The 12033-nt window shown below is 42.2% G+C and overlaps 1 protein-coding gene across 1 annotated transcript; it reads right to left on the bottom strand.

Moving 5' to 3' along the window:
- Positions 1 to 6044: 6044 nt before the first annotated feature.
- On the bottom strand, positions 6045 to 6953 carry LOC136064628 (uncharacterized). Its single transcript, XM_065766587.1, has one exon. The coding sequence runs from the start codon at positions 6951 to 6953 to the stop codon at positions 6045 to 6047; it is 909 nt and encodes a 302-aa protein (XP_065622659.1).
- Positions 6954 to 12033: the final 5080 nt, after the last annotated feature.

Below are 12033 nucleotides of genomic sequence, written 5' to 3'. Positions count from 1 at the left end.
TTCTTTGGGATACGTCCCTTAGGAATTATAATGGGGGAAGGGCGGGATACGTTGCTGAAACCCTGCAGCAGCCACTCCTCCTCCCTCATGATATGGAGTCCTTCAGGCGCTTCAGCCAGCAGGAGCTCTTCTTATCCCTTAAGAGGGACATGGCCATGGTAAAAGAACTTGCTCCCTTAATTCAGATTATATTTTTAACTTGCATTGCTTCCCTTCTTCGTCTTGTGCTAAAAATGTGGTCATGCAGATTACCCAGTAGATCTACGTGGCTGAGGAATGGAACAGAAAGTCCTCCCTCGAGGCCCAGTAGCAGCCCAGTCCCAATCCGAGGCGGAGAAGGCCCTTGGTCTGCTGAAGGAAGATTATGCTCGCGCATCCGAGCAGCTTAAGGCCGTGACCCGGGAAAGGGACAACCATAAGGCCGGCCTTCGAAGCGCCGAGACCAAGGCCGAGGAGCAGCGCATGCAATTGCGCGCGTCAGAGACCAACTTAGCGACTGAAAGGGAACTGGTGAAGGGTTTCAGAGCTGAACTCCAGAAAGTCCGGGAGGGCGCCCGAGCAGTTGAGCAGGCAGTTCAACTGGCCAAGGAGTCAGTTGAAGCTGAGAGGAAAGCGGCGTATCAGCTAGGGGTGGACGAGATTGGTAAACAGCTTATGGAGCAATTCACTCTGGTTGCTCGAGATTACTGCGACGTAACTTGGCAAAAGGCACTAGACGTTGCTGGGGTCCCTTCGGACTCTCCCCTGAGGTTACTTGGGAGCATATACTACCATCCAGAAATCCGAGAGCTCCCAGAGACTGACTTTCCTCCTGCTCCCCATCTTTTGGAGGCCACGGAACAGAGCTTAGTCAGTGTTGCTTCCCCATCCGCCCTTGATGCACCCCGAGAGGCTGGTCTACCAGTTGAACCGGCCGAAAACAAAGGTCGAGGGTTGGATGAAGAGGAGACTCCTGCTGAGTCCCAGAGCCAAGCCCCAGGAGTTGCTGTTCAGACAGGCCAGGTTGCCGACCCTGTGGTTCCTTCAGCTCAAGAGTAGACACATGGGGCCTCCCTCTTCTTTGTGTTTTTTCTTTTTGTAAGAGATTTGTAGGCTATTTTCCTGATTAATGAAGCAGTTTTTCCTTTGTATTTATTTGTTTTGCTGAGTAATGTGACTCACTATTATTATTAAGGCTCTGTGCCTCAACCTTATTGTGATCCTGATATCATGTTAACGACTCGCATGACTAAGATTGGTGTTAGAAAAAGGGGCAGAATGTACGAGAGCTGTGATAGCATGTTTACTTAAAAGACTTTAAAGTTTAAGAATTCAATGCAATTGTAACAGCGCTTAACTAGTCCTATATCATCTGGTCCGAGGACTGCATGCATGAATGGATTTAAGTTTGAACACTTAAAGGAATCGTAACATAGTGTTAACTAACCCAAATCATTTGGTCCGAGGACTACAGGCATGAATGGATTTAAGTTTAAACACTTAAAGGAATCGTAAAATAGTGTTAACTAACCCAAATCATCTGGTCCGAGGACTACAGGCATGAATGGATTTAAGTTTAAACACTTAAATGAATCGTAATAGTGTTAACTAACCCAAATCATCTGGTCCGAGGACTACAGGCATGAATGGATTTAAGTTTAAACACTTAAATGAATCGTAACAGTGTTAACTAACCCAAATCATCTGGTCCGAAGACTACAGGCATGACTGAATTTAAGTTTAAACACTTAAATGAATCGTAACATTTTGATATGCTGATTGAAAAAGGAGTGTGATTAATAATAATACCTTTTGAGGTTATTTACATTCCACGGGCGTGATATCACGTGATTATCTAGGTCTTCAAGGAAGTATGCCCCAATCCCAGCTCCTGAAGTAATACGATATGGTCCTTCCCAATTAGGCCCTAACTTTCCCCATGCTGGGTTCTTTGCAGTGCCAACCACCTTTTTTAGCACGAGATCGCCAGGCTCTAGAGGCCTGAGTCTTACGTTGGCATCGTAGCCTTGTCTAAGCTTTTGTTGGTAATGTGCTAATCGGACCATTGCATTTTCCCTCCTTTCATCAATGAGATCCAAGCTCCTCCCTAGCAGCTCGTCGTTACCCGTCGGACTAAACGAGCTAGTTCTCAGTGTCGGGAATCCAGTTTCCAAAGGTATGACGGCTTCAGCCCCGTATGTCATTGAGAAGGGGGTCTCCCCAGTAGACCTGCGTAGAGTGGTTCTGTAAGCCCAAAGCACATGTGGTAATTCTTCTACCCATTTACCCTTTGCGTCATCTAATCTCTTTTTCAAGCCATTCACAATGACCTTGTTGACAGCTTCTGCCTGGCCATTACCCTGGGGATAAGCAGGGGTGGAGTACCTATTTATGATCCCCAGCTCGCTACAATAGCTCCTAAATGTTTTGCTATCAAACTGCAGGCCATTGTCCTAGATAAGAGCATATGGGACTCCGAATCGAGTAACTATATTCTTCCACACAAACTTTTGCACGTCTATGTCTCGGATGTTCGCAAGAGGCTCTGCTTCGACCCACTTGGTGAAGTAATCAGTGCCGACTAGTAGATATTTCTTGTTTCCTGCAGCCTTAGGGAATGGTCCCACGATATCCAAGCCCAATTGGGCGAAAGGCCATGGGCTGGATAGTGGGTTAAGAGTCCCCCCTGGCTGATGTATATGCGGAGCAAATCGCTGACACTAGTTGCATTTCTTGGCATAATCCAGGGCTTCCTTTTGCATGTTCGGCCACTAGTAACCCTAAGTGATGGCTCGGTGAGCCAAGGATCTTCCCCCAGTGTGGCTTCCACAGATTCCTTCATGTAGTTCTTCTAATAACAGCTCAGCCTTTTCAGGATGCACGCACAACAAGTATGGCCCTGAGTAGGAACATTTGTACAGCTTCTGATCCTCAGACAACCAGAACCTAGCTGCCTTCCTCCGAATCTTATTGGCCTCCCCCTTCTCTTCAGGCAGGATATCCTCCTTCAGGAACTTAACCAGTGGGTCCATCCAACTGGGTCCAGCCCTGACCTGATGTACTTGAATTACTCCTTTTCCCGCTTTGGTAGGCTCATGGAGGTCTTCAACGAGGATAACTCTCGGCAACTCTTGTGCCGAAGAGGTGGCTAGAGTAGCCAAGGAGTCGGCGTGTGAGTTGCCACACCTAGGGATGTGCAGCAAGCTGAAAGACTCGAAACCCGACTGCAGATGCTTAGCTCGGCTCAGGTATCCCTGCATTCTTTCGTCCTTTGCCTCAAACTCTCCCTGGACTTGACCCACAACCAATCTTGAGTCCGAGAATACTTTTACCGCCTTTCCTCCCATCTTGTGGACCATACTCATCCCCATCAACAGGGCTTCGTATTCCGCCTCATTATTCGTTGCCGAGAAGCCTAACCTTAATGCTTTTTCAATAACGATTCCTTCGGGGGATATCAGCACTAGCCCCACTCCGGAGCCTCTATAGTTTGCAGCACCATCCACGTACGCCTCCCAAAGGGAGGGCTCTTGTTGGGAAATCATGCCAACCGATTTTTCATCCATGTTCGATGTCAGCTTAACCTCTTCTAGTCGCGGCTCTGTGAACTCGGCTACCAAATCAGCAAGCACCTGGCCCTTGACCGAGGTACATGGCATATACTTGATGTCAAAAGCCCCTAGGATCGTCCCCCATTTCGCAATTCTCCTGGTGTAGTCTGCACTTCGGAGTATAGCTCTGAGCGGAAGCTGGGTGAGGACAATAACCGCATAGGCCTGGAAATAATGTGGGAGCTTTCGTGTGCCGTGCACCACTGCTAAAATAGCCTTTTCCAACGGTAAGTAACGGACCTCGGCTTCATGAAGCGATTTGCTCACACAATAAACGGGTTTCTGCACACCGCCATCTGCTCGGATCAGGACCAAGCTTACAGCATGGGTGGCCACTGCGATATACACAAACAAGACCTCGTCGGGCTCGGGGCTGGACATGATCGGTGGTCGAGCTAGATAGTCCTTCAACTGTTGGAAGGCCATAGCACACTCCTCTGTCCACTCGAACCCTTTCCACTTGTTAATCAAGGAAAAGAAAGGCCGGCACCTATCCGCCGATCGAGAGATAAATCGATTTAGGGCTACCGTCATCCCTGTCAGCTTCTGAACCTCCTTAGGGTTCCGAGGAGGTTGTAACTCATTAATGGCCCTTATCTGGTTAGGGTTGACCTCAATTCCCCTGTGAGTCACCATATATCCCAGAAACTTGCCTGACCCCACGCCAAACGAGCACTTGGCAGCGTTCAAGCGTAGCTTGTACTTCCTGAGAACTTCAAAGGTGCTTTCCAGGTCCTTTACGTGCTCGGACACCACTTTGCTCTTTACCACCATGTCGTCTATGTAAATCTCGATATTTCTTCCTAGCTGTGGTTCAAACATTCTCGTCATCATCCTTTGGTAAGTAGACCCCGCATTTTTTAAACCGAATGACATCACTTTGTAGTGGTAGTTACCCGTGGGGGTTACAAAAGCAGTCTTTTCCTGGTCTTCCAGGGCTAAGGGTATCTGATGATAGCCTTGGAATGCGTCCAAGAAGCTCATTCGGGGGTGTCCGACGGTGGCATCTACTAGCCGATCGATTTTAGGCATGGGGAATGGATCTTTAGGGCATGCCTTGTTTAAGTCGGTGAATTCTACACATACTCGCCATTTCCCGCTCTTTTTCTTCACCACCACAGTATTCGCCAACCACTCTGGGTGGAAGACCTCTTTAATAGCCCTAGCCTGTTTGAGCTTTGCCGCTTCTTCTCTGACTGCCTCAGCGTGTTCCTTAGACAGACGCCGAGGAGGCTGCTTCTTAGGGGTGATCATGGGGTTTACTCTCAAATGGTGGCATATAAATTCCGGATCCACCCCCGGGGCTTCGTAAGCATCCCAAGTGAATACGTAAAGGTTTTCCTTAAGAAGTTGCACTAACTCCTCTTTTTCCTGCAACGGCAATTGGGATCCGAGTTGAAAGAATTTCTTGGGATCATCCCCGATGATGACTTTCGTCAAATCTTCGCACCCCGCGCCCTGGCCCGGATCTTCAATGGGCGATGACCGGTGCTTTGGTTGCTATAAATCCATGGTTGATGACCCAGCTCCCGGCTCGTGTTGAATGGCAGCTACTAAGCATTGTCTTGCTACGGATTGATCCCCCCGGATTTCGCAAACTCGGCCTTCGGAAGGATATTTGATTTTTTGATGCAAGGTGGAAGAAACCGCCCCCAGCGCATGAAGCCAAGGTCTGGCTACAATTGCCGTGTAGGGTGAAAAGACGTCTACGACTATGAAATCCACCTCCACCACCTCTGAGCCAGTCTGCACAGGCAGTCGTATTTGGCCCTTTGGGGTAACAACTCTTCCTTCAAAACTGATCAGCGAAGAATGATATGGTGTTAGGTAGCTAAGTTTGAGGTTCAGCCCCTTGTAAAGATCAGGGTACATTATCTCCGCAGCGCTTCCTTGGTCAACCATCACCCGTTTCACATCGTACCCCCCAATTCTAAGGGTGACGACCAACGCATCATCATGAGGCTGGACAGTACCCACCTTGTCGGCGTCCGAGAAGCCTAAAACCAGTTGTTCATCAAGTTTGCATTTCTTCGGACCCTGGCCAGATTCCCTCGCAGGTAACCGATCCACAGACAAGACCTTGGACGGCTAGGATCCTGTTCTCCCTGGGGCCGCAAAGATAACGTTGATAGTTCCCAAAGAGGGTTTCAGAGTGTCATCCCTCCGGGAGTCCGCGCTCGTCGGACCTCCTCGGCCACTGGTGTGATGCAGGAGATGTCGTAATTTCCCCTCGCTGACTAGTTGTTCCAGATGAATCCACAAGTCCCTGCAGTCCTCAGTCGTGTGCCCATGATCCTGGTGGTATTGGCAGTAAAGATTGCGATTATGTTTGTCAGGATTCCCTGCCATCTTGTTCGGCCACTTGAAGAACAGCTCGTTCTTGACCTTTGCCAAAACTTGGTGGACTGGGTCTCTGAATACGGTGTTGACGGTCTGGGGATTGGCTGTTCCTGACTACGCAGGAAAGTCTCTCCTCGGCTTGCTGCTGGTGTATCGATCCGACCTGAAATCCCTCCTTTCCAGGGGGATAGCCTTCTCCTTGCCTTTCCCTTGTTGTTGGTCTTCTTCAACTCTTTTGTATTTCTCAATGCGGTCCATTAGCTGGCGAATACTAGTAACGGGCTTACCAGACAGGGATGTCCTTAAACCGTGGTCGGTAGGGAGGCCGAGCTTAAACGTTTCCAAGGCCATCGCGTCAAAATTGCCCTCCATGTCGTTAAACATTTCCCAATATCTATCCGAGTACACCTTCAGGGATTCTCCTTCCTTCATGGACAAAGACAGCAGAGAGGACAGAGGTTGGGCCACTCTTCGACATGTAACAAATCGTGAACCAAATGCTTGGGTGAGCTCTTTGAATGAGCTGATGGAATTTGGGCTCAGCCCATTGAACCACCTCATGGCAACTGGCCCGAGACTGGAAGGGAAAACCTTGCACATCAGCGCTTCATCCCTGGAGTAGACAGCCATCCTCTGGTTAAAATGACTCACATGTTCCACGGGGTCTGTTTTGCCGTTGTAAATGGTGAACGCTGGTTGGTTAAAGCGCCTAGGAAGTCTAGCCTCTTCGATCCTGCACGTGAAGGGTGACCTGGAAATCTGGTTTAGAGCCTTACTCATGGCGTCGCTTCCGACGTCTCCGCGTGATGGACTTCTGCGTTGCCCCTTGTGAGGAGACTCCTGTTCGTAGGTATAGGTCTCGCTGGCCGGTGTCCTAGATTTGGGTTGATAAGTGACGTTCGGCTCATCATCAGGGTCCTCATCAGAATACGAGGGAGCCCGTTTCCTCTTTGCATGGCGTAATTCCCTTTTTAGTTTTTCAACCTCCCGCTGCAAATCTCGGTTCTTCTCTGTATGGGACATGTGGCTTCCGCCATGTGACTGGCTCTGACCAAGGGGTACAGTGTGCACGCTACCCTCGCGGTCCTGCCTTCGCTCTAGGTTAAGGAAAGGGTCCTCGTGTTAAGGCGTCCTAGACTCCGCTTCTTGTTCACCGTGTTCAGCCATCACTTACTGTTGTCTCCACCCCTGCGCAAGCTTTTCCCACAGACGGCGCCAATTGTAGGGTCAGTTTGTGTCGCCTAAGCCCAAAGGATATGGGTTGGAGGCCCAACGAACCCAGAACAATGAATTTGTAGAGAGTGGACGAAAGAGCTGGGCTGGTTATGAAGCACAGAACAGTTGGCTAGGTCACGTGCAATAATGATAACATGAACTAAAGCTCAGATAACTCCATGAATGAATGTCTGAAGAGGTGTTTTATTGAATGAACAGCGATTACAACGTTCAGAGCTATAGTAAAGCTTTTCTCTCTCTTTCTCTTTCTTTTTTCCGATCCCCCCTTATCAGGGACCCTTTTTCTTTATATAGCATCCCTTCCTATCATCTCCATCGTCCACTTGTTCTTCATCCACGCATCCACTCGAGCGCATGTCATGTCGTGTGTCTACTTTAGTTCTTTGTGAGTGGCGGTAGCCGAGGTTGCACTGTTCAGGGGTCTTCTCCACATAAATGCGGCCAGAAAAGCTGTTGCAGCGCATTAAATGCGGTGGTACCAGCTTTTCTTTCAGATATTTTTTAGTTCTGATCATTTCTGGATCCACCCAGGACCTATCATCACCGTTGGGATCATTAGGAAGATTAGTCGGACCTTCCACACGTTCGTTTGATCAAGGCTCATCATAGCCGAGGAGAAAGACAACCTCGGACAAATGGTGGCCTCTTCGGACGACACTCCCCTTCTGCTTCTGGGCTTCCTGCTTTAGATGGGCCGCCCCAACCACCTATTAATCCTCGGAAACACCATGGCCCTTAACAGGGGGTTCCGGGCCCATTAAGTAGCTTTGGGCTTTTCCCCCCACAAAACCTATTAGTGTATGTTAGATGATTATACAAAATAATTTACTCTTGTGATTTTGTGAACAAAAATGACGAACAAAAATAACAAACAAAACAAAATTGTTTGAAGTATAAGTAATTAAGAACAATTAAATATACTCATAAACTAAATGAATATAGAATTTTAAATACAAACTTGATTAAGGTTAGTGTTTGACATTGTTTCCCTAAGACAATTTTTGCCGCTCACACTATTTATGATCTCTCCTCCGCCTCTTCGTTCTATTAAGCCAGGCTCATGTGCATACATGTGAGTAAACCACATGTCATCTTGGGTGGCATCCATGTATCTCTAGTAAAAATTAGACTTTTCCATCTATTACTTATTAGCAAGACCATTTACACAATAACAGAAGAGTAAGTACTAAAACGAGACGTTTAAAAGGTTAAAAACCTTGTTAAAATATAGGCCATAGGTTGGGAATCAATATGATAATCAAACTTTAAAAAAAATAAAAAATAAAAAACCTTTAGATCTATATAATAATAATAATAATAAACTAAACAAATAATAAATTATTTTACTCAATTTATTGACATCTTATCAAAAGAACATATTAATCTATATCTATATATATTTAAAACTGAAGCATAACATTTATTCTTGCTACACTCCTGTTGAGTCACATCAACGCCAATATTATCAACCCATTTTCAACATTTTGTCTCTTATTTTTAATTCCTTTTTTCCTTATTAATTTCCCAACTTATTGTTATACTTTTTCTAACTTTTCCCCTGCCTTTTACCTTTTCACTTCCCTACTACCATCTACCTTAATATCGCTTTTCTTCTATCCATTTATCTTTCTTTATTTTTTACTTTTCTTATTCACCTCCTCTTATTATAAATTTACAATTCTCTTTTCCATTTTATTCATAATTTTTTCACACACAAAATGTTAATTCTCTTTCTTTCTCTCTTTCATTTTCCACACACAAAAGTTTATTTCTGTCTCTTTCTCTCCCTCATTTTTTTTTCTTCATTTTTGGTTGATTTTTAAAAATATTTTTTTAACATCTCTACTTTAGGTTGATGAATTTTTGTATTATTTGGAACCTTACTTTGGATTGATGTGATTAAGTTTTGTGTTTTTAAGTTATTATCTTTTTTATTATTTATTATTTTATAGATGTTATCATATTGCATTATAAAGATAGTATATAAGAATATAATGTTATTTTATTACATAACATGACTTGGATAATTTGGTGTTTATTGCTATATTTTTTATTCTTACTTTTTTTCTTCTCATATTATTTTCTATAAATTTCTTATTATTCTCTCTCACATTCTCTCTTGAAAAAGTGGGTATTCTCTTTCTCTTGATTTTTTTTATTCTTTCTTGCAACTCTATTTTATATTGATGAATCATTGTGATTTTTAAAACTCTATTTTGGGTTCATACGTTTTGGTGTTGTATTTTTAGTTCTCCGTCACAAGTAGTCTCGGTCTTTCTACAATAAAATTTAGAGAATAAATTATACATATTCATCATAAGTTTGATATGAGTTTTGATTATTATGTTAATCTCTTTTAAAAGAATGAATAATTTATTTAAATAAAAATATACATACATACATATGTATATATTTATTTATTTTGTTTAAATGTGTAATCAACCTCATGTAATTTATTTAAAAGTAACGACGTTAAAAAAAATAAATAATTACCCTAAAGATTACATTTGTATATTCATAGTCTTTATGTTTAGAAAAACTTTCACTTAAATTCAGCTATACTGAAGTGGACTAAAATGCTACATTAATGTGGCTCAACAAAAGCGTAGCAACAATAAATGCTATAGTTAAGATTTCAAATATTATGAGTTTGAGATTTTTTTTATTATAATAAATTTGGATTTAGATTAAATGCTTTCAACCCAAACATGTCTTTTTCCCATTATATAAGTGCACAAAAATAGATTGAAGTGGACTAAAATGAACTGAAGTGATTTAAATAGACTGAATTGGACCAAAATGAGAGAATTGGACTGAATGGGAACAAGGTGGACCGAATAAGACCAAATAGATCAAATAAGTACGAATGGATCGAATAGGACCAAAGTGGATAGAATGGACTGAACAGGACTAAATTGGGCCAAATAGGACTAAAGTGGAAAAATTGGGCCGAAATTGATTGAATAGGACCGAAGTGTACATACTGGACTGAAGTGGATAGAATGGACCGAATAGAACCAAAGTGGAGAAAATGGACCAAATGGAACCAAAGTGGACTGAATGGCCCAAATAAGATTGAAGTGCATCAAAGTGGACAGAATGGACCAAATAGAACCAGTGTGGACTGAATGGAAAATTAGACCGAAGTGGACAGAATAGGATCAATGTGGACCGAATGAAACCAATGTGAACTGAATGGACCAAATTAGAGTGAAGTGAACTGAATAAGACCGAATGGGCCGAATTGGATGAAATAGAACTTTAGTGGACAAAATGGACTAAATAGGACCAAATTGGACCGAAGAGGACAGAAACTTTTAGATAATTATCATTTTTATTGCATTTTTAGACTCATATTTCTAATTTCTAATGTCTATTTATTATTATTTTTAAACTCAAAACTAAAGAGTTTAGCCCAAATATAATAAAATTTCACACTTTTCAACCCAAAAATGAAGTAAAAAATAATTTTTGAGCTAAACTTGAAAAGAAAACCTATAAAAGAATCAATTTAAGGCCCAATTAGTTTAAAATTGACTGAATGGGGGATCGAAATTGACCGAGTGGACTAAATTGGACCGAAATAGATCCAAGTGGACCAAATATAAATTGTTTAATTTTTAGGGAGAACAAATTATCTTCAACAAATTTAAATAAAAAATTATACATTATATTATAATACAAAATAATTATTTATAATCACACATCGCGTGGCTCTGCGATTAGTTTATATAATAAGAAAACATCCTCATACAGTCCAACGTAAAATATTATGTAAAATAAAGACCAACTGTTTAGGTTCAAACCAACTAACCCAAAATATGTAAACATTGGTTGAAAATACATTGCCTTCATTTGTTTTATCACTTTATGTTTTACCCTGTTATCATGTTGATATGAACCAAGCCCCTTAACAACAAGGGACGTAGTTAGGTTCCTCAATTGAATACCTTAATGTACTATACAAAAATAACTTTGAGTATTTAATAATAAAGTCTCATTGGATCAAACTAAGAACCTCTTATTTTGATATTGTGATAAATTACCGATGGTCTTAAAAACTCAAACTGTTAAAAAATAATAAATTTAATTATTTAACCATAATTCTACCCCGCGTATATTTTCATTTGCTCATTCCCAGGAAACCAGTCACTTTAGAGATGCCTGATTTTGGTCCTGTAAGAAAGTTTTGAAGTCAATTGTGTTTTCCAAGGTGCCCACAAAAAGTGATTCTAATGCTTATGCCGACAGAAGTGGACCTGATTAAAGTAGTAGGCCTTTTGCAAATCTTGAATACGTTGAAGTTCCCTGGTCTGCTTAGTGCTTACCCTTAAACAAATAAAAGATAAATGAAAAAAATATATCTTTGGAGTTTGGGATTCGAAAATAGGACCTACCTAGGCATCTTCCATTGGCAAACACCAATACCATCTACGTAAAATTATATGAAGTAAAAAACATAGAAGTTAAATTGTTTTTATTGTTGAGTATACATGTGTGATTATGAGTATTATATCTCACCATGGGCGAAAGTGAAGAGATCAAAGTGATTATGAGTATTATGTCTCACTATGGGTGAAAGTGAAGAAATCAAGTGAGTGATTAATATGATATATGGCTAATTACAACTTACTTATAGTTTGATTGAAATTTAAGTTGCCTATCTATGGTTTGAAATTTGACACTTTATCCACTTGAGGTTTGACCAAAATTTAAGTTACCTACCTATGGTTTGAAACCCTATGATGCAAGTATTCCACTGGATTCTTTTTGATCTTATTTGAACTTGTATTTTTATGTTTTTTTTTTCTTTTTTTAGAGGAGAGAGATATAAAAGTGAAGCAAAATTACATATTTAATCTTGTTA

The sequence above is a fragment of the Quercus suber genome, unplaced genomic scaffold (genome assembly GCF_002906115.3).
Source record: "Quercus suber isolate HL8 unplaced genomic scaffold, Cork oak 2.0 scaffold_722, whole genome shotgun sequence".
In the NCBI taxonomy this organism is placed as follows: Eukaryota; Viridiplantae; Streptophyta; class Magnoliopsida; order Fagales; family Fagaceae; genus Quercus; species Quercus suber.
Note: the sequence above shows the minus strand (reverse complement) of the source record. Positions and strands in the feature narration are given on the sequence as shown.